We start from the raw sequence: 22,664 nt of genomic DNA, 5'->3' as shown, positions 1-22,664 counted from the left end.
GGCCTCGGAGAGATGGAGCAGGACAGGAGGGCTCCAGGGAAGCCGGCCGCTGGCCAGCCCTGGGGAAGGTGGTTCACAAAGACCTGGCCTTCCCGTTGCAGGCCCATTGCCGTTGGGATCCTGCTAATTTCCTGTTTGGCTGGGGCTCCTGACAGGTGGCCATTCAGTCAGATTTTCAGGACCGGGAGGGACGTGAAGACCATCTAGTGCGACTTGCTCGTTTTCCAGATCAAGCAGTAAGCTCCAGAAACAGAGATGGCCCCAGAGCTCAATTCAGAACCAGGACTTGAACCCGGGTCTGACAGCTCCCTGTGAATCAGTGTTTTGCTAACTTTCAGGATGATTCTACCCAATTATGAGTAAAAGAAGGGGCGCGGCCCCCAGTGAAGTCTGTTCCCTAAATCCTGCCCTGCTCACCCTCTGTCTCCCTGAGACCGAAGGTAATGAGGTTACCAAATGTGACCTGGGCTGGGCAGGGGGCCCGGGACCCCTCCACTGCAGGCTCGACCAGCCCTCCCTCTCCCGGCCAGACGACCAGCTGTTCTAGCACTTGGCCAGGGGCTCGGTGGAGTGAGGCCCTGGAAGGGAGGGAACAGCTTCACCTCAGCCCGCCCTGCTCCTTCCAACCCTGCCACACCAGAACCAGTGTCCGGACCCAAGGGGTGGCTGCTGTCCCACGAAGTGGGGTCACCAGGCACTAGGCTCTCTTACTGTGCTGGCCCAGATGAGGCCCCAGGACCCTTGCAGGAGGCATGCGGCTAGGGACAAGAAGATCTGTCTGTCCTCCCTGTCACCTTCCCTGGGGGTGGTTCTGAATCAGCCCCTCAGGTACAGGCAGGGAGGGTGTGCCTGTGAGCAGAGTCAGCCTGTGTGTTTTTTATTCCTGCCACGGGAATCAGCTCATAACCTTGATCACGAGACAACCGAAACCGCGTGTGCAGGGGCTGGGCCCCTCCCTGGGTCCGGCTGCGAGTAGCAGTCTGTCTGATGGTCCCAGCATGCCGCCAGGCCCTCCTGGGTGGGAGCAATATGTCTGCCTGGGCTGCCCTCCTTGGGGACCGAGGGAGGCGTCAGAGGGGGCTTACCTGCTTTGCACCATCTTGTCCGTTCCTTTCCGTTCTGGTGCTATCCCTTGCCTCCCTCCTCCAGCCTGTAGGCATCCCCCTGCAGTGACTTGAAGTTGCAGGTTCCAGCAAGGCCACAAGGTGGCCCCCAGCCACTTGGGAATGGCCTCCTGGAGGCTGGAACTCAGAGCAGCATCTTGTGGTGGGTGTCGCTCTTCTAGCTTTGCAAAGTGCCTTCTTGTTCTCCTGTGTAGTCTCCCTAACAGCCCTGCTCAGTGGGCAGGTGGCTGGTGAGTAGATAGAGCAGTCGTTGGCTTGGCTTTGCAGAAACTGAGTCACAGAGAGATGAAGTGAGTGACTGGATTGACATGCCGTCACTGAGATATGCCACCATGGGGACTGGGGTCCCCAGGTCCCCCGACCTGGGCGCTCTCTCACTAGAATGTCGCAGTCCCTGTGAAAGGAAGGGGACCTGGGCACTGCTCATGCTCACCCTTCTCCCCAGGGGCGCCTGGCCTGTATCTGAGGGGTCTGGGGAGCAAGTGTTTCTCCGTGGGTGGGTGGGGAGCGGGCGTGTGCCGAACTAGGCTGAGGGGTGGCAGGGTGGGGGGATGCTAGGGTGATCCTGGGGGTGGGTCCAAGCCCTGGGCTGCCTCCTTACTCCCTGTTGTAATTGTTCGCCCTTCTTTGTTTCTGTCCCCCAAGATGATGAAGACGAGGAGGCACCTGGGCCCTCCCGGCAGCCTCTGCGGGTGCCCCTGCAGCGGTCACCCGAGGAAGAGGCCTGTCTGGCCAGGCCCACCCTGCTCCGCTCATCCTCCTCCTCAGACCAGTCCGAAACAGTGGGCCCCAAGCCAGAGGCCCTGCCCCGGCCCTCGCCCCAGGCCCAGGCGGCCTGCAGGACCCCTCGGCCGCACCCCAGCCCGCCCAGCACGGGCCTTGACTGGCAGCTCCTCCACGCCCACGCCCAGCAGACTGAGGTGTTCCGGCAGTTCTGCCAGGAGCTGGTGACTGTGCACCGCGACATGGCCAACAGCATGCACGCCATCAGCCAGGCCACGGCCGAGCTGGCCAGCCGCGTCGGTCAGATGTGCCAGACGCTGACAGAGATCCGGGATGGGGTCCAGGCATCTCGACGGGGGCCAGATGGGGCAGCCCCCGTGGGGTCTACTCCTCCGACAGAGTCCCCACTGGCAGAGCCCCCGCAGGCTCCCCCGGCACCAGCCCCCGCACGGACTACCAGGTCTCGGAAGAGAAAGCACAATTTCTAACCCAGCCAGTCTGCACGAGGAGGAAGAGAGATGCAGGAGGGGTGTCTGGCCCTGAGACAGGCCAGTCTCTCATGTCCAGGACACTTGGGGGATACTGGGGGGCTGTCATCCCACCAAGTGCAGGGCGGCTGCTCTGTGCGCTAACAGAGCGTGTATTCAGCCCCACTCCCTCACTTTCGGCAGATGCTCGAGATGCAGGAAAAGGTACCTGCTTGATGCTTGCTTGGCCTGGAGGGTCAGCCTCCTCTTGGTCTGCACCCCATGGCACCAGGCCTTATGGGGAAGGGGGGAGCCTCCGAATGGAATCCTGCTTGCCAACCTCAGGGCTGCTGCACCAGCCTCCCGGGCCCCGATTCTGCTGCTTCTGAAGGGGGCGAGGCCTGAGGACGGGCAGGTGGAGCTCAGCCCTTCCAGGAGGGTCTGTCCACTCCCGCGCCAGGGCTCCGAGCCCCGCTGGGTGGCGCCTCAGCCTTGGCCCTCCGCTTGCCCCGCGCGTGCGTGCGCTCAGCCGCTGTGCTTGCCCTCTGTGCAGTGGGAAGAAGAATGGGATGGCGTCGGAGGAAGAAGACGATCTGGCGTTCTTAGAGGGCACTGTACTGTATGCTCTTCCCTGCTTTTGCAGATGTGTGGCCTCAGTGGGGTTCTCAGGACAGCTGGAGAGGCAGCCAAATCCGGTATCATCCTCATCATTATTGCCATCATCATCTGCATTTCACAGATGACAAATGACACTGCAGTTAGTAGGGGGGCCAGGACTGGAAGCCAGGTCTGGGGATTTTTCCAGCTCCCCTGTCAGGGGCCAGATCTGGAGTTGGGAGGGGTGTTGCTCCTTGCCTGCCCCTGCCTCAGCAATCCTGGTGCCAGCGGGAGGCAACAGCAGCATTTAGGAGGTGAGTCCGCCCACCCTGCCCTGGTGCTAAGGCTGACAGCCAGTGGCTGGGGAGAGGCAGGGCCCGCGTCTTGGGGTCCCGAAGGCGACCCCTCTGTGGCTTCTGAAAAACCCGGAGCCCAGGAGGGCTCCTCTCCCGTCCCAAGTTCCAGCATGCCTCGCCTCTGCTTGCTTGGGCTGCGTGCGCATTAGCTACACACATCTCTAGCTTCACGTTTCATTTTGGCGTGTGGAGAGTCCGGTTCTTCAAATGAGGGAGGGAGGTGGGGGTGGCCGATGCAAGCTTAGCTCTGACTTGGGCGCAGCTCAGCTCTGCGCCCTCTTTGCTCCCTGGCCTGAGGCTGACCCTAGGAGAAACTCACATACCCCAGCCCTCTACCCTCCCACGCCTGCCCCCTAGAGCCTTGGTGGGGGCTGGGAGGACCGCAATACCCAGTGCTTGCTGTAGTTGTTCCTGGAGAGCTGCTTCTAAACCCAGACCAAGCTTTGTCCCATGTAGGGAGAATGGAGGGCAACTGCATTGTCCCTGTGTCCTTGGCTCCATCTCCCCATTCTGTGGTTCTTTGGGGGTCCCTGCTACCCCAGACTGAACACTCCCCTGTCCAGCAGCCCGACGGCTTGATTGTTGCCTGGCATTGCCCTGCCCCCCGATGCTGGAATCAGAGATTGCCTTCCCAAGTATTTTTGTTAAGATGGCAATAAAAAGAAATTGATCTCTCACTTGGAACACACCCGGTCTCCAGGATCTTTCTTTGGTGTGTATTCTCTTTCTTCGCTTCCTGTGAAAACCTCAGGGCCCCCCGAGCAGGGGTTAGATGATGGAGGGAAAGTGTGCTGGCAACAGGGGCTCAAGGGCTGGCATTTCCCGGATCTCATAAGCTCTCAGATGCCCGGTATTCAGCCCGTGCCAGCCCTTAGAGGAGACGAGAGGAACTGAGGGGCTGTAGGAGACGAAGCATCCTTGTATGAAACCGTTCAGCTATATGTAAATTCTCTACACGTCAAAAGTGAGATGTTGCTAAATGAATTTTCCCTTTTGTTCCCTGAAAGAAGTTAGGGATCCTGGAAAAAACATCACTGGCAGGAGACACCAGAATGTCAAGGGCTGTCCATTGGCCAGTGTACCTCAGGGACCCCTGAGGCATGAACTTTTCTTGGACACCTCCCCAGTGATCCTGATATCTGTCACAGGCAAGGCCCTGCCCGCCTCAATCTGAGCCTTCTCAAAGTTACCGATGCGGCTTCCTTGGGCTCCCACTGGGAGTCTCCTCAGCAGGGAGTGGCCTCCCAACCTGTGCATTGCCCTGGCTTATTGACAGTGACAGGGAGACGTTCTCCCAGGCAGGAAATCCCCAAATCCTGACCAGGGATCCATCCCCTTTCTGCAAGGTTCTAGACTGCCTTTGACCTCTTGGAATCCAAGTCATCCTCTGCCGTTGTTGGCCAAAAAGCATGGTCATGGAAATCAATATTATCCGATTTCCAGGAGGTGCAAAGATGCTGTGAAACCAGGCCCTGAGTCTTCCCCACCAAGTTCAAGATACCAAGCGAGGACTGGCTGGCCGCTTCCTCTGGTCCTGGGGAGGGAGAGGGTCAAATTGGAAGCAAAGGGGACAGAGAGATGAAGAGACTTATCAACTTTGGATGGAAAAGATTTTAGTTTCTTTTTCTTGGCTTCAGCGGGGGTACAAGGGCTAGCATGTCAACACAGGAAGGCAAAACTAGGGCCAGTGGATGGAAATGAATGGGTAGCCAATTTCAGCTTAAGATAGGGAAGCCCCTCCTAAGAGTCCAAGGCCTCCAGCCATGCCAAGGGCAGGCTGGGTATTGTTCTACTGGAGGCCGAATGACCACCTGGTGGATGGGTGCCTGACCCAAAGACCCTCCCAGCCTGGAGACCTAAATGCATGTAAAAACTCAGAACCCAGCCTCTTCTTGGTCAGTCTTTTCCCATTTCTGACTGGGACAGCTTCCTTCCATTGCAGACATGCCCACCAAGTAGGAGTATCTGAGCCTGGCCCTTGTCTGTTTCCTCCAACAAAATAGATGCCCTGTGGGTTACTTTCTCTCTTGAGTTGGAACTGATAGCCATTTCCTGACCCAGCTAGAAAATATGTTGCACTTGATAGACATAGTGGGTGAGGCCTGAGAAGTGTGGTCTTAGTGCTTATCTATCCAGGACCCAAAGTCAGCTGAGTCCATCCATTATCATCATGAAAGGTTCAGTCCAGAACACACACCCCCACCTCTACTCCCCACACTCTCGAGTGCTTCAAAGGTCACCAACTCTGTGGGTCTGGTTTCAAATGCTATCAAATGAACACTAGCATTCCCCACCCCCACCCCCACCCCCACACTGACATACTCTGTACCTTCTCTCCAATGAGGTAGCGACTGGAAACTCAACCAATAAAAAGATTTCACTCCCTGGAAGCCTTCTGTTCTGGGGAGGGCTCTTGCTCACCTATAGCCATGTAATGGGACTGCCATGGTTCTTCATAAAGGGATGGTTGTGTGGGGGACAGAAGGATTCTGGGAGTGGATCAAGCCATTGGGTGGGACTGCAAAGTACTTAAAAGGAGGAGACCTGACTTGAGGTAATTGGTGCTGGGACTTAGCTGGTTCCACTTTGCTTCATCTCAAAAATCACACAGCGTGAACATCTTCTCAGGGGAATGGGTTGTTATGATTCACTGAGTTGCCATATATATCACATTTCAAATGCCAAGTTTCCAAACAACCAAATGCAACCAGATGCTGAACAAATTTTGATCTGTCTTTGAAGATACTTTGTGATCAATCCAAAGATTTGGGGTTCTCTTCCTAAATGTTGATTCTAGTTGGGTAGGAAAACACCAGGAGGTGGGAAGGGAAATTGACTTGAATCTTTCTAAACCTCCAACGTACTCTAGAAGTTGCTCTTTTGAATAAATCTTCCTCATCTCTTTATCTCTTGAAGTTGAATGCCAGAGAAGATAATTCCAGCCTTTAGAGCTTGACGGCTGTTTAGAAACTGAAGAAAGCGAAGACTGTACTCTTTCCTTGTGTTCTGTGATTGAGGTGATTCTTGGGAGGAAAAAGATGAATGAATGGTTTGCCTTCCGTATCTGGAAGTAGGAAGGTTTGCATCGACCTCAGTTCTGTTCTGTGCTGACCACAAGGTTGATTAATTTTGGATGTCAAATCCCAGACTCTCGCTAAATGGGGGACTGGGAAATGTTTCGCATGTTTAGAAGAAATCTCAGCTATGGAGAAAAGGCAGACTTGTACATTTGGAGAGTTGAGACTGGGGAGTATTAATTTGGAAAGACTTCTCTGGGCCGGGGTCCTCTTCTTCATTCCTCTGAGTTGTTTGTTAGTAACATCATGGCTGGGCTCATGGAGATCACAGAGTGTCCTCACAGCTCAGGGAGACCAGCACTCATGCTGGATGCTGCCAAGTACACAGATGCGTTGGGGCTAAGATCCTGGACAAAAGTTCTGGGACCTGAGCGCCCTAAATCATGGAAGTCCCACACCCTCAGGGTGGAGCTTTTGACTCGCTTCTCTGAACAGCGGGAAGCAGCCAGAGCTAGTGTTTGCATTCCCCTCCTCCTTGTTCTTACCCCCACTGGGGTCTGTGCTACATCTTGTGGCCACAATGGATTATTTCCTGGACTCCAGCGGTCCCCCTTGTAAGGTCCCGCCTCCTCCAAGGCCGAGTAGAACAGAGTGCACAGGGGCCTGTGCAGAGGGGCGGGATGTATGCAAGAGGTATTATGCCTGGGGCGCCACGCATGTAGATTTGCAATGCTGCTGGCCACCGTGACTGCCACCACTGCCATTTCGTACTGGAATTGGCATTTGTGTGTCTTTTTTTTTTTTTTTAGGGGGTGAGAGTGGGGATAGCAGTAATAATTGCTTATTAAGGAAAACTTGGAAAGTACAGAAAATTACAAAGTAGCTCCACCAATATGGTAATCACTGTGAAAACATTAGTATATTTCCTGCAAGCAGTTTACCGAGGCTTGTTTTGAAAGCGTGATTGGAACCCTAGTATAAAGCGCTTTCAGTCCTATTGTCCTCACTCTGCACTATCTCAGGACCATTTTCTGTCATGAAAGATTCTCTGAAAACACTTTTCTATAGATGAGTAACATTCCATTGTATGAATACTCTACGGTTTGCAAAATCATTTCTCTAGTGTTAGACGTGTAGATGTGTTTCCTTTTGCACTATTATAAACAGTGTTACAGGCAGCATGGTGGTATGCAGAGTTTGCATACTTGGTTCTCATCTTATTGTTCTTTTTTTTAGTTTTTAAAAAATTGTGGCAAAATACACAACAAAATTTACCATTTTAACCATTTTTAAGTGTACACTTCAGTGGCATTAAGTACATTCACATTGTTGTGCAACCATCACCACCATTCTTCTCTAGAACTCTTTTTCATCTTCCCCAACTGAAACTTTGTATCCATTAAACACTAACTCCCCATTTCCTCCTCCCCCCAGCCCCAGGCAACCACCATTCTACCTTCTGTCTCTATAAATCTGACTACTCATAGAAGGGCCTCATGCAAGTGGAATCATACAGTATTTGTCGTTTTGTGACTGGCTTATTTCACTTAGCATAATGTCTTCAAGGTTTATCCATGTGGTAGCATGTGTCAGAATTTCCTTCCTTTTTAAGGCTCAGTAATACTCCGTTGGATGGATATACCACAGTGTGTTTATCCATTCATCCATCCATGGACACTTGGGTTGCTTCTACCTTTGACTATTGTGAATAATACTGCTATGAACGTGGGTGTGCAAAGACTAGTTCAAGTGTGTATTGCCAGTTTGTTTTTCAAAAGTTTGTGCTAGTTTATTTCCCATCATTAGCATGACACCTTTGTCTCACTACCTTTACCAATACAGATATTGTCATTAAAAAAAAAAATCTGTGCCAATGAGACACAAAATGTGCTACTTTGCGTTTCCTGTTAGTGATGCTGAATACTTCTCAGTTGTTTATTACCCATCTGGAATTTTCTGTGAATTATTGTTCCCCCAGACTGCTCCAAATGCAATTTTCTGGGCTACGTCAGTCGGACAGACTGATTTCTTCCCTGGCCTTTGAGACAAATCATAGCATAAGGAAAAGAAGTTTATTTTTGACTATACATTTCCTAGACACTCGCATAGCACCAAACCCTAAAACTCCAAATAATTTCCTCTTGCCCTTTTGATCTGTACCCCTCCACTTCTCTGCAGATGATGGGTCGTCTCACCTTTTGGAGGTGAGTGAGGGGCCAGGTTGGATGTTGGAAATGTCGTTAGAAGGAGAATGGGGGATTCTGAGGGTTTGAAAGAACTTGAAAGTTATCTGTGCCTTGCTGCGTTGGTACTTTACGTGCCCACATAGGAGCCATGAGTTCTAGTGGGAAAAGTGCAGACCTCAAAGCTCCGTCTCCTGTTAATTAGCTGTGTGACCTTGGGCAAGTCACTTAGCCTCTCTGAGCCTCAGTTTCCTCACCTTAAAATGACTTAGATCAACCACCGGTTGCCAACCTTTCATGGCCTCTTGTTTACCTTCGTCTGCTATCACTGTTAGATCCCCTATTCTTAAAGATTTTGATGTTGAGCGTTTATTAATCGACTTCTTGGGCACCCTTTCCACGTGGGTTGTTTCTGTTAGGCTTTGTGAAATACTGGAAACAGTTCAAAGACCCCACCCCTACCACCCTCCGAGGCCTGCAGGTGTCGGGGCCCCTGCAGTTAAAAGTTAGGCAAGAGGAGACGAGACGATCCTTCAGCTTTCCAATCGCCTTTATATCAGGTGTTGAATTTTATATTTACCAGAACCTGGGAGGTATGCAGGGCAAGTGTCTTTCCAGTCTCAGAAAACAGAGATTCTCAGAGGTTCAGAGGTTTGCTCAAGGTCACACAAAACAGTGACATTGAGACAAGAGACTGGCTCTCGCTGGTGTCCCTTTCCTTGACAAGGTAGCTGCCCTGTAGACTTCTGCACGTGTCCACGCGCCAAGGACTCCCAGCCACCCGCACCTGCCTGGCACCGGCAGACACTCACCCAGGAGTGGCCCCCGCGTTCTCACCTTTTCCCCTCGCCCCCAGGTACGTGGTCATCTCCCGGGAGGAGAGGGAGCAGAACCTGCTGGCGTTCCAGCACAGCGAGCGCATCTACTTCCGGGCCTGCAGGGACATCCGGCCCGGGGAGCGGCTGCGGGTCTGGTACAGCGAGGACTATATGAAGCGCCTGCACAGCATGTCCCAGGAAACCATCCACCGCAATCTGGCCAGAGGTGAGTGCCCACACTCGAAATGCTTCTCTAGGAGTTCCTAAGACAACCGATGGGAAATACAGCACGCCAGCAAGGGGGAGACCCAGAGGGACTCGGGGAAGGATGCTCTAGATCTGAGCAGCAGCTCTGGGACGGGCCATGGCCATCCCAGTAAGTTCTTGTCCCTCAGAAATGGTCTCAGAAACCCCGTTACGGACATTTCACAGTCTGAGGGAGGAAGACAAGTCCCCAAAGCCACGCACGTAAGTTTAATCAAAATGGATCCTGATTCCCCAACTCAAATTGATGGGAAGATGTTATAAACTGTCTCTACCTCAATAATAATGGCAATCATAGGTAACACTCATTAAGTACTTAATTTGTGCTAAGCAGGTTTTCTACAGTGTCCCATGTGATCATCACAACGGTAGAGCCTACCCCATAAGTGTGCTGTGAGAATTGGGCGGGGTGACATACATACCACATTTAGAACAATGTCTGCCTTGATCATTGTGAGCCCTCAGTGTAAACTTTTAATACTAATGATCCCATGTGGATTATTACCCCCATCTTACAAATGTGGAAACTGAGCATCAGATAAACCACTCAGGGTCACATGGCTGGGAAGGGCAGAGCTGGGTTTCTGACCCACATTGTTTGAGTCCAGGGTCTAAGCTCTAACCTACAGTGTTACGCAGACAGACAGACAAAACTAGTCTCTTCCCTGCTTCCTCCTGGTCTCATTACTGGCAGTCCTAATGACATGTTGTGACAAAGCAATGTGTATTAGGAGAAGGTTGGAGGGAGGTGGGAAGGTTACCTTAGGTTTGGGTGGTGGCCTGGTGGGTGGGTGTCCATCCAGGCTCCATTTAAATGAGACATTTGCAAGAGGTTTAAAATACTCCCCAACCCCCAGCCCTTTGCCTCTTCACTCCATCCTCAGTCTGGCCAGGGCAAACTGGTGAGTCCAGGTCTTTCTTTCAGTGGGACCTTCCTGCACTAAAACCAGCATCCAAAGACCCAGAGTCCATCTGGTCCCAAGAACCCAGGCTATACCCAAGCCCCACCATATCATGTTCCTGGCTGACCTACTTATTGGAAATAAAGCTTCATCTGGAATATGAGTGGAGAAGATGAAAGGGGGTGGGAGTGACCCATTGAAATCAAGGTATCTGTAAAAACAGAACAGAACAAAGCAGGTGGTCGACACTGGGTACACAGCTGCTGCCTGACTTGGTAAAAGGTATCTGGAGATTGGATGGGCAGTGAGAGGAGGCCCGATAGACAAACTCATCTCCTGTCTTCTTCGGATGGGGGTTGGGCCCATGCTGATTTCACTTGGGAAGGCATGTTTCCATGATGAGATTGCAATGGTTTCCATTTGACCTCTGGAGATGCTTCGTGTAAAATTGTCTGATACATAGCAGGTGCTGAATAAATCTCTGTTGAATGGATAAAAGAAGAAATAAATGAAGACAGCCAAGAAGTCTGCCAAAGAGTCATACCACCAGAAGAAAAGGAAACCAAGAGAAGTCATGGCTGAGGACACAGGTTCCATCCCTTGGCCATGATCTTGAATTCTTCTGGATTTGTAATGTCCTTTTTTCCCAGTGTCTTCTCCAAAGCACTCAAGCTGCATCATCCTCAGAGAGCCCTGAGACCCAAGGGGAATGCTCAGAGAAGGGAGTGAGCTTTCAGGAGTGGTTCGAAGGAGGCGTGGCAGAGAGACGTGAAACGGGATACATGGAGACATGTGAAGATGCAGGAGGAAGGCGTGTCTATTCCCAGCCAGGCTGAGCAGTAGGAAACAGAAAGGAAGCTGAAAGCCACTGCGGCGCAAGGCCAGAGCAGTGGGTGGCCTTGGTCGTAAAGCCCTTGGGAGCAGTCGTGGAGCTCAGTGGCCTTTAGACGTGTGTCTCTGTAGCCTGTAGTTTTGGCGGACTCTGGATAGGGTTAGTGGTATCCTAGATGGGCATGCCCATCCTGCTCTGGAAGGGGGATCCCTCAATCACTGAAAGTCTTACGTGGAAGGAGTTTGTTGTAATTGAAGGCTGGAGCCTTGATAAAGGCCAGAGTGTGAATTATTAGTCATTAAGTAGAGACATGAGTTGGAGCTGAGAGCTGCTTCCTGAAGAGAGTGTAAATTACTCCTTTGTGGTTATCTTTTAAGAATAGGTTGCCTCTAATGCTGTATTCAGAGAATTTATGTTATTTGATCGCCTTTGAGTCATTGATTTACTTTGTGGTGTTTTCCCTTGTGGTTTATGGAGGCTTTGGAATCAATTTCATAATGCTTAAATGTTGTTTTTGGTCCATAGATTTTTCTGGAAGCCTTTGAGTTCAAAGAGGTCTCTCGCTCATCCTAGGAAATTTGAATGACCTTGTCTTTGAGCAGAGAGGCATGAGGAATCCCTGGTGCTTTGTAGCCTTGAACTCCCAACATCCTCAGCTGTTTGCTGCCTGATTGGTCCAGAAAGTGAAAGGGTGGCCCTTGATGTTTGGAGATTCTAAATGGGCAAGTGTCATATCTGGTCTATAATACAAACATATTGCATTTTTTTAGAAGTTCTCTTCATCTCCAGGAGCTGCCTGAGTTTCAGGAGCCTTGGAGATGAGATCGATTCTTAAGCATTCATGTGAGCACAGAAAAGGGGCATCCTGAATAGGTTACTCCCTTTTGTGCTGTCACCTGGAGGAAACCTGGAGTCACACACAGGCCAGGGCACAGCACCCCATGCCAGCTGTGGGAAGCGAAGCTCGGTCACTCTGGAACATCTGGATTGCACACGGAGATCCCGTGGCCTTCACTCGGAGGCCTTTAGCAAACGCAGCTATCAGGAGCCTAATTACGACATACACTCAGGTCAACTCGTTGCTCAGAGTCACATCTCCCAGGACCCCACCCCTGAGCTTGGAAGCCTTTGAGATTTCTGAGCTCCTCAGGCTGCTGTCAGGACCTTCTGAGGGTCCCCCTAAGCACTGTCCTCTTAGGCAGCATCCGCACTTCCGTAGCAATTTATGAAACTGTGTCGGCCATTTTAAAGAATCAGGCTGAAATAATTTATTGTTGGGGAGCTCACCAAGGTCTTTGAAGTCATTCACAAGATAGAAAGAAATAGAAAAGGGAAGGCCCTTTGCATTTTCAGGTGAGGAAACACAGCTATATTTTGAGAATGCTTTGGGTAAGTGTGGTCATGCTCTTCTGTATCTTGTTGGAGGCTGCCATCTTGATGCCCATAGCAACTGTAGGTACCCCTGCCTTGGTCATCAGTGAGAACCAGAGAGATTCAGGTCATGCTTTCCCATGTAGTCCTCATCTTCTGATTATGGGGAGAACTCGAAAGGACGGTTGCTGTAATGCGGGCTCTCTGGAGACGAAGGAGTGGGACTCGTGGTTTGTGTGTACCTTTTACCAAGTCGAAGCAGCGACCTTGTAATTGCTGGGACTGGAGGAGAAGCCTGGAGGGTTGGGGAATCCATATCACTTAGCTCTGATTTGATCAGTTTGATCTGGTGGGGTGTCATCTTCTAGGATGATCAGATGGCAAGTACCTGTGAAAGAACTTCCAACACCCCTCCCCTGTAGCATTCTCTCAACTTATGATTGTAGAGCTTGTATACATAAAGCTCCATTGAAATGGTCTCTTTAAAAAGAGTTCTTCCCACTTTTTGGGGGCCTCTGACTCTAGACCCCATGAGCCACTGAGTGATGTCTCTCCCTTTTCATCACACCTGCCCCACAAAGCCAGCCCCAGAGGGATGTGTCAAGCGACTTCCTAACGGGAGGCCTGGCTTGTTTTCTGTTGGTTTCTCCGCCTCGGGGCTTTTCCCCACTTCCTCACACCTGGTTTTCCTTCCTAGGAGAGAAGAGGTTGCAGAGGGAGAAGTCTGAGCAGGCTCTGGATAACCCAGAAGACCTGAGGGGTCCCATTCAGCTCCCTGTGTTGAGACAGGGCAAAAGTCCCTATAAGCGTGGCTTCGACGAGGGGGACGTGCACCCCCAGGCCAAGAAGAAGAAAATTGACCTCATTTTCAAGGATGTGCTGGAGGCCTCACTGGAATCTGCGAAGGTAGAAGCCCACCAGCTGGCTCTGAGCACCTCGCTGGTCATCAGGAAAGTCCCCAAGTACCCGGATGACGCCTACAGTCGGTGTGCAATGACCGTGTCGCATGGCGTGCCGAATGTCAGCCGGACCCAGGGGGAGGGGGACTGGAAGGCCCCCCAGGGGGCTTCCAAGGAGCCAGGCCCACTGGAGGATGAAGAAGAGGAGCCTTCGTCATTCAAGGCCGACAGTCCCGCCGAGGCCTCCCTTGCCTCCGACCCTCACGAGCTTCCCACCACCTCCTTCTGCCCTAACTGTATTCGCCTAAAGAAGAAGGTCCGAGAACTCCAGGCAGAGCTAGACATGCTTAAGTCTGGGAAGCTGCCTGAGCCCCCCGTATTGCCAGCGCAGGTACTGGAGCTCCCAGAGTTCTCAGACCCTGCAGGTAAGTTGGTGTGGATGGGATTGCTGTCAGAGGGACGAGCACGAGATTGCTGTCGGTGGGCAGAATGGAGGGTGGCCAAGCACTCTCGGTGGGAGCCCCCTGCGGGGAGACCTGAGGTGTGTAAGGCGGAGGTGGGCTCCGGCCACAGCCCACGCCCTCCGGCGCCTCTGACAGGCGGTTGCAGCTCCGATGGGGTGCTTACGACTTGCTCTTGTATCCTCCTCGTCAATAAAGGAAATTCCGCTGCAGGAGGGGTGTGCGCTGTGTTCTTGACCCGTTGCCTTTCTCTGGTGGTCCTAATGGTGTCTTACCCCAAAGCCCAACTTCTAAACCCAATCTTTTCTCTTCCCCCAGTCTCCAGTAGGTGTCCTGTGGGGGAGAGCTCCCTGCCTTCCCGAACTCAGTCCGCGAACACAGCCTCATTTTTCTCTCCCCGAATTGCTGTTCTGCCACACGTGGTCCTAGCTCCCCTGCCTGGAGTTTTAGGATGGGGTACGGGGCCTTTAGCTGCATTCCTTTGCCCTTTTCTGTGGCTGCCTGGATCTTCTGGAGTTGGTTGACAACGAGGAAGCTTTTTCAGTGCACATCAGCAGATGAGTTAGAGTATTTACATAGCACTTCCTATTTTAACCACATCCCTGAGCTCAGAAGGAGGTGTTTCAGATGTTCAAGGCACGCATCTTAACTATCTGCATTCTGATTCTGAAATAACCTGGGGCTGTGTCGAAGCTGCATCCGTTCCAGGGCAGCCCGCCTCCTCTGACCACATTCATGGTGGGACAAACGCATCCCACCCACATCCTTGCTCTGTGATTTTGCAATGTTGGATGTGCTTTGTTCCTCCATCAGATCTGCTCTCCTGGTTGTGTTCAGTTGACATGGAACATATAAGTTCCTCGAGCACCCACTAGTGGAGGGTGAGGGCAGGTAGGCTGGAGCATGGCGGTCACCATGGGTAATCCACAAAGAGGAAAAGTCACACACTCTTGTTGAGCACTTATAATTAGTTCTAGGCTGGGATTCAGTCTGTTGTAGGAATTGGCTTCTGTTTCACATGACCTACCTTTCGGGCAGTATTTCCTGTTCTTTTTGGAAAAGTCTGTTTTTTCCCACCAGGTGTAAATGTTTCTTTCCCATTTGTCTTCCAGCCTCAGAGAGCATGGTCTCTGGCCCCGCCATCATGGAGGATGATGACCAGGAGGTCGATTCGGCAGACGAATCTGTCTCCAACGATATGACGACCGCCACCGATGAGCCCTCCAAGCTGTCGTCCACCACGGGGCGCCGCATCCGGCGCTTTAAGCAGGAGTGGCTGAAGAAGTTCTGGTTCCTGCGGTACTCCCCGACCCTCAACGAGATGTGGTGCCACGTCTGCCGCCAGTACACGGTGCAGTCCTCGCGCACCTCGGCCTTCATCGTCGGCTCCAGGCAGTTCAAGATCCACACCATCAAGCTGCACAGCCAAAGCAACCTTCACAAGAAGTGCCTGCAGCTCTACAAACTCCGCATGCACCCCGAGAAGACGGAGGAGATGTGCCGCAACATGACCCTGCTCTTCAACACCGCCTACCACCTGGCCCTCGAGGGCAGGCCCTACCCGGACTTCCGGCCGCTGGCCGAGCTGCTGCGCAAGTGCGAGCTCAAGGTGGTGGACCAGTACATGAACGAGGGAGACTGCCAGATCCTCATCCACCACATCGCCCGGGCCCTGCGGGAAGACCTGGTGGAGCGCATCCGCCAGTCGCCCTGCCTCAGCATCATCCTCGATGGGCAGAGCGACGACCTGCTGGCCGACACGGTAGCTGTCTACGTCCAGTACACCAGCAGCGACGGGCCCCCGGCCACGGAGTTCCTGTCCCTGCAGGAGCTGGGCTTCTCCAGCACAGAGAGCTATCTCCAGGCCCTTGACCGGGCCTTTTCTGCCTTGGGCATCCGGTTGCAGGATGAGAAGCCGACCGTTGGCTTGGGCGTAGACGGGGCCAACATCACCGCCAGCCTGCGCGCCAGCATGTTCATGACGATCCGCAAGACGCTGCCCTGGCTGCTCTGCCTGCCCTTCATGGTGCACCGGCCCCACCTGGAAGTCCTGGATGCCATCAGCGGGAAGGAGCTCCCCTGCCTGGAGGAGCTGGAGAACAATCTGAAACAGCTGCTGAGCTTCTACCGCTACTCACCGCGCCTCATGTGCGAGCTGCGGTCCACGGCCTCCACCCTCTGCGAGGAGACGGAGTTCCTGGGGGACATCCGGGCCGTGAGGTGGATCATCGGAGAGCAGAACGTCCTCAATGCGCTCATCAAGGACTACCTGGAGGTGGTGGCCCACCTCAAGGATGTCAGCAGCCAGACCCAGCGGGCGGACGCCTCGGCCATCGCGCTGGCCCTGCTGCAGTTCCTCATGGACTACCAGTCCATCAAGCTCATCTACTTCCTTCTGGACGTGACCGCCGTGCTCTCACGCCTGGCCTACGTCTTCCAGGGCGAGTACCTCCTGGTGTCCCAGGTGGACGACAAGATCGAGGAGGCCATCCAGGAGATCAGCCGGCTGGCCGATTCCCCGGGGGAGTACCTGCAGGAGTTCGAGGAGAACTTCCGAGAGAGCTTCAACGGGATCGCGATGAAGAACCTCAGGGTGGCCGAAGCCAAGTTCCAGTCCATCAGGGAGAAGATCTGCCAGAAGACCCAAGTGATCCTGGCTCAGAGGTTCGACTCCCGCAGCCGGATCTTCGTGAAGGCCTGCCAGGTGTTCGACCTGGCCTCCTGGCCCAGGAACAGCGAGGAGCTCATGAGCTACGGCAAGGAGGATATGGTTCAGATATTTGATCACCTGGAGGCCATCCCGACCTTTTCCCGGGATGTCTGTAGGGAAGGGCTGGACCCCCGGGGGAGTCTGTTGATGGAGTGGCGGGAACTCAAGGCTGATTACTATACCAAAAATGGCTTCAAAGACCTCATCGGCCACATTTGCAAGTACAAACAGAGGTTTCCGCTCTTGAACAAGATCATCCAGGTCCTCAAAGTCCTCCCCACTTCCACCGCGTGCTGCGAGAAAGGCCGAAATGCCCTACAGCGAGTCCGCAAAAACCACCGCTCCCGCCTGACCCTGGAGCAGCTCAGCGACCTGTTGACAATCGCTGTCAACGGCCCGCCCATTGCCAACTTCGATGCCAAGCGAGCCCTGGACAGCTGGTTTGAGGAGAAGTCTGGCAACAGTTACACACTCTCCGCCGAGGTCCTCAGCAGAGTGTCTGCGCTGGAACAGAAGCCAGTCCTGCAGACGGTGGACCATGGGGCGGAGTTTTACCCGGATATTTAGGGGGCCGGCGTCACAGAGTTCACCAAGCTGTTGAATATTTTTTTAATCTATACTCATAAGCTTTGATATATTATATAAATATATATATTATATTATATATATATATATAAACCCACACTGAAAATTTTTAAAAACCAAGGTGACACGTCCACCAGAAGCTACTGGGAGCTTTCAGAAAGGAATAATGTCGGAAACTGACTCTTGTCTACAAAATTTGGCAGCTGCAACATATGTGGCAACTCATTTTCACTCACAGAAGCATGTGCTGGGGCCACACGTGTTCCCACCCAACAGTCAACCAACAGCATAAGCTAAAATGACGGGTCTCTGTCATCACCTCTAGGTAGCTCGTTTTTGTTGATATTTTCATTTGGGGGTTGAGGGGTTCGGGTTTAGGTGTATGTTCTTGCCTTTTCTTTTCTTGTTTGGTTTTCTGATGGGGGTTTCTTGGGCTCTTCGTTGCCATGCTGGTCCAGCTGAGTCAGATCTCTGATTTTGGATAGGGTGGGTGGTGTATCTGGATTGGGGTGTTTGACTTTCTTCCTCTCCCATCTGACTTCAGCTTGAGAGATTTTTATTCATTTCCTGACGAGTGTTCCTTCACTGTCTCAGAAACAAAGTGTCAGTCAAACTGTGACGCCCACCTCTCCCCTCCTCTGTCACCTCTCCCGTCCCTGGGTTATTGATTCCCTCCTTCCAGCCCGTGGATCCTAAAGATCTCACCTGTTATACTGAAGGCAAAATTGCCTTATAACTGAGCTTGAAATCCTTGAGATGGGAGAGGGGGTAAGCTTTTTGCATTCCTGTTTTCACATGGTGTGGGATAAAATAATATAATTCCATTCAGATCCAGGGCTGGGGGGGAAATGAAGAGCCAAGAAGTCCAGACCCCAAGAGGGCAGCGATTTTTGGCTAAAAACAAGTAAAACGAAAAGTCTATATTCAATTTACATGAATTATTTATACTCTGTCTTTATAATCATATAATGTGTTGGGGGTATTTTTGTTTTCCTTTAATAATCGAGAGATGCCTGCTATAGTTCAGTGGCAGGAGATGTCAATGCAAGTCATGCCCTGGGTCACGCGTGACTCCAATGAGAGTCTCTAGAGATTGGGTCTTTCTTTTGCAACAGGCTGGTAAGAAGCACAGCCTGGCAGGAAGGCAGGGGGAGACCGAGTAATTCATCTATGCCTGTGAACACTTCCTTTTTTGAACAGGGTAGAGATGTCCTAAAGAAAAGGCAGAAACAAGAGGTAAGACAGGACTCTCAAGGCATCAGCCTACACACACACACACACACACACACACACACACACACACACACACACAGAACCACGATATAAGCTTTAGAAATAGCCACTTGCCTACTCCCTGGGGCAAGGAGTGGTTTAAGCTAGAGGAGTCTGATCAATACTCTTTCATTCATTTAACTACCAGTATACCTCGCAAGGGAGTTTTAAAAAAAAATGTGCGTGCGCTGTTAAAAACTTCTGTTCATATTTCCACGTCTGACTTATGCATATTTGATATGCAGAGATCCTGTATCGTGGGTGCAGGTCATTTTGGGGGGGGGAGGAAGATCTGTACTGTCCGTGGTCCGTGCTATTGGGAGCCACCCCTCTCAGTTGGCAGAGGGTGGGCAAAGGATGGTTGATGTGATCTGGCCACAGGCAAGGCCCCAGTGTCCCCAACCTGCTTGGCTCAGACATTATAAAACTGTGGTGGCTTCCTTCCTTCTTGGTTTATCTTGTCTCTGAGGCCTCACGCCACCGTTGAGAACCGTAGTGGAAATGTCATCAACACTGAACATGTCACCCCCCCTTCCTGTCCTGCCAGTCCCTTCACCCCCCACAGATTCCTTCCCCCACCCCCATGGTCTTGGTGCTAAGATAACTTTAGAATCATTGCTGCTAGTCAATAGCTTTTCATTATATAAATATATTATATATATTATATATTATTTTTGAAACTTTTTTGTTTGTTTTCAACAGTGATGTAGCATGTTACAAAACAAAAAAAAAAACTGGTTTTCTCTGACTGTCCCACTGCCAGGCCTCATATGCTGCCTTCTTCAACAAATCAATGCACCCCTGCCTGGTGACACTCACCCCTCTCCCCGCTCCCCAGTCGCACATACTCCCCGCCCTCCTCTGAACAAGGAGAGAGTTTGCCGGAACTAGCAAGGAAAGACCCCAAGCCCTTTCTGATGCTTTGAAATTCCCAGCCTCGTTCCATTTCCCCACTTTAAGGCGATGTCCCTCTCCCTCCGGCTCCTCCCATCCGGGACGGTAACTGTGGTCAAGTGAGAGGCTGTTGCCAGCACGAGGTTCCACCTTTCCGTCCCCAGCTTCCTCTCCACCACACACACAGACCACTGTCTGTGGGCGCTTTCTTGGAACATCACACAGACTAAGATGGGCTGAGGGCAGAGAGGGCTGGTAAGGTGGGCCTCGGTGGGGGCCAGAAACAGTGGGTTGGGATCCTTTCTTCTAGCCAACAGTTGCCTTACTCCTTCTCGTTCCTCCCTCTGCTCCTCCCCACCCACTACACTGGGAGTCATCCCCTGGACCACTCACTTGAAAACCAGGAAGAGAGAATCATTGATGTCTGCCTGAGCACCTAGTCGGGGCTGCAGTGGTTTCCTCGCAAGAGGGTATGGCCAAAATTAGCTCAAATTTTTATGCAGAGCAGGAAAATAATCTTTCGGGCCAATGCCAGCCTGTACCCTGTATCTCCTGAGAGAGCTGGGAGCTGGTGACCTGCCTCTGGGCTAGAAGCACGAGCAGCTGCCGGCAGCGTGTTGCTGCACGTGGTCACCTGCTGAGCCAGGCTCCAGACCTCCGGGAGGATGAGCTCTCTGGCGGGTCTAGAAGTTTGGCAAAGCGCCTCCGAAACTCGGGGTGCTCGTGATTTCTGCTGAATTCAGCCAGGCTTGGGCCGTGTCACACACGCTGAAGGCCACTTTGCCTTGGGACAGGGAGTAACCAGGGGACAATTTGGGTGACACACCACTGCAATTTACACAGGGTCTTTTCTCAGGCTGGATGCTCCCAGGAGGCTCCGTGCTTCTATCCTGTGAATGCTGCATGTGATTACCCGTGGTTTCTATCATAGGCGTTTCCACTCTTCTGCCCTCTTGAGAAGGACTTTTGGGTTGATGGGACCCTGGGGGTCCAGCCCAGGGAACCACATGCTTGGCTGGCCTAACCTCCCTTTGATGGGTATAGAAAGCTGTGCGTGGGCGGTCCTTGCATCCTAAATGTGGTCGCTTCAGGCGTGACTCAGCCCCTGGCTTGGGAGTGACAACCACTGGCTTAGAATGAAATGTTTGCATCTCTGGGGTTGAGAGTTATCCTAATCGGGCTGGCTGATTAGTGACTTTCTTCGGTTCCTGGAGGAGGTGGGAAGTGAGATCAGGTTAGTGGCCAATTGTGCCAAGCAGATACACCGCAGACCCTGGGAGCCAGCAGCCCCTGTGATTAAAATGGTCTGCTTCTCCTCGATGGAGGAGAAAACGACCCATTGCCATCTAGTATCTGTGAAACCCAAGGACAGCCCAGCCCCGTCTGCGACTCTTACCATGTCAGAATCCCCCAGTTTGGCTGGCCTGGTTGAATGCCCGGGTCCAGGCATCCGGAACACCAGCTTTCTTTTTTTGATGACTGCCTGCAACATCCTGTCATGCTGGGCAGATCCTCCTTTCCTCATCCTCGCTTGAGAATGAGCGCAATCTGCGGTTCCAGGATCCCTCCATGGCCGGGGTCAGTGCTGGGCCCTGAATCAGGGGCAGGTGGGGGACGTGGCCCCAGCCCCTGCTATGTGTTTTCATGTTGAGTTGTCTTGCTGAACTCCCTGTTCTTGACTTGCTTATATCAACCCTTTAATTCGGAGAAAGGACCTTGTAATTATTTAAGGTAATGTTGAAATATTTTCCATTTGTTTGGAAGCGATACCAAGAAGAGAAAGGGGAAAGCATGTTGAATGCCGAACATGGTCGTGGAGAGCCTGAAATGGGCTACAGACTGGGCCCGGCCTGGGCTGTGAGGCTGGCATCCTTCTAGCTGTTTACCTGGAGCCTCCTGGGGTCCAGGAGGTGGCCTAGGGTTGAAATAGAAGTTCTCTTCTAGATTCCTCCCCTGTCATTTTTCCTCCCACCGCCTCGAGGAACAGGACTTCCTCATCTAGAGCGGGTTTGGGCTCACGGTCTGGGTTGATTTCCAAGCAGAATTTTGCTTTTTCTTGGTCCCTACAGCCCGTTTGGGCAGAAGGCTCCAGTCCCACTGGACCTGGCCCCTTCACGCGGCAGGCCCGGCCAGGCCAGCCTGGGATGGCCGAAACCAGGGCCAGTCCTCCATAGTCAAGAAGGTGAGTTTGGGACAGTCCCATTCCAGACACTGGCCTCCTGGGGGAGCCTGTGCTGGGTCATGGCTTCTAGTCTGTTTCACTCACCTTGAGGAGGAAAGATTGTGTCAAAAGACACGCAGGGTCTTTCTCCTAATTTTCACTCACTTGGTCTCTGTTGACAGGTGCTTTAGCTGGGTGGATGGAGCTGTGATGTTTTAAGGAGCCTTTGAGGTGATCTTTGTGTGTTAGCCAGAGGGAGAAAAAGTGCCCTTTTGGGAGGAAAATGGTACGACCCTCCTCTTCCATCTGGCTCCCCCCTCCCCATCCCTCCAAGTGGTATCGCTCTGGAAATACCTATGCAATCCCATCTCCCTAGGAGAGTGCATGGCAGCAGGGGTATGTGCAGTGTATAACACAAACGCTACAGCATATATATTGTATATATGGACATATACAGTACGTATACACACAGAGTAAGAGAGAAATCACGTCTATATATCTATAAATAATATCCTATATATTTATACATTTCTATGTTTTAAATAGATATAAAAATAGAGTCTATAGAGAGCTGGGAGAGCAACGGGAAAGCCTGTCGCTGTGTCGTGCGAAGAGGGAGGAGGCAGAGCCTTTTCAGGGGGAGATGGGGGCTAAGCAGGCAGGGTTTGCTGGGAACGGGGCCTCCCATCCGGAGTGATGGAGAGGAGAGTAACTGGGTCCCGGCCCTCTCCGTGCACTTTCTCTCCTCTACCGCAGGCTTGGTCTGAGGGTGGAAGGAGATATACTCACCCCCTGAGCTCCAGCTGAAGGCCCCCCCGACGTTCCCCCCGCCCCCCACCGCAAGCCTACCCTTAGGTGGCCACTGCTGCTTGGCAGTGGGACATGGTGTCTGACCCCTGGTGGAGGGACCACTGCACAATTTCTCCAAATACCCTCCCCTGCCAGGAATGAGCAGCATCCGTGGCAATAGGAAAGGTGCAAACTGGACCGAAAGCGGTCCAGGAAAGATGCCGCCCCTCCCCGCTTCG

At 52.3% G+C, this 22,664-nt stretch overlaps 1 protein-coding gene across 4 annotated transcripts in view; it reads left to right on the top strand.

Moving 5' to 3' along the window:
• Positions 1 to 18,859, top strand: part of PRDM11 (PR/SET domain 11) — an 81,844-nt gene extending 62,985 nt beyond the window's left edge. For 2 of the 4 annotated variants that reach the window (XM_058527089.1, XM_058527088.1), the window contains exons 6-8: positions 9,324 to 9,511; positions 13,352 to 13,978; positions 15,127 to 18,859. In XM_058527089.1, coding sequence (XP_058383072.1) covers positions 9,324 to 9,511; positions 13,352 to 13,978; positions 15,127 to 17,291 — 2,980 coding nt within the window. In that variant the 3' untranslated portion in view covers positions 17,292 to 18,859. Of the gene's footprint in view, positions 1 to 1,769; positions 3,956 to 9,323; positions 9,512 to 13,351; positions 13,979 to 15,126 lie in introns of those variants that run through there. The other 2 variants (XM_058527090.1, XM_058527091.1) reach the window with 2 other exon arrangements.
• The last annotated feature ends 3,805 nt before the right edge of the window (positions 18,860 to 22,664 follow it).

This window comes from Diceros bicornis, chromosome 31 (assembly GCF_020826845.1).
Source record: "Diceros bicornis minor isolate mBicDic1 chromosome 31, mDicBic1.mat.cur, whole genome shotgun sequence".
Classification (NCBI taxonomy): domain Eukaryota; kingdom Metazoa; phylum Chordata; class Mammalia; order Perissodactyla; family Rhinocerotidae; genus Diceros; species Diceros bicornis.
The sequence above is the reverse complement of the archived record's forward strand: the minus strand, read 5'-3'. Positions and strand labels throughout refer to the sequence as shown.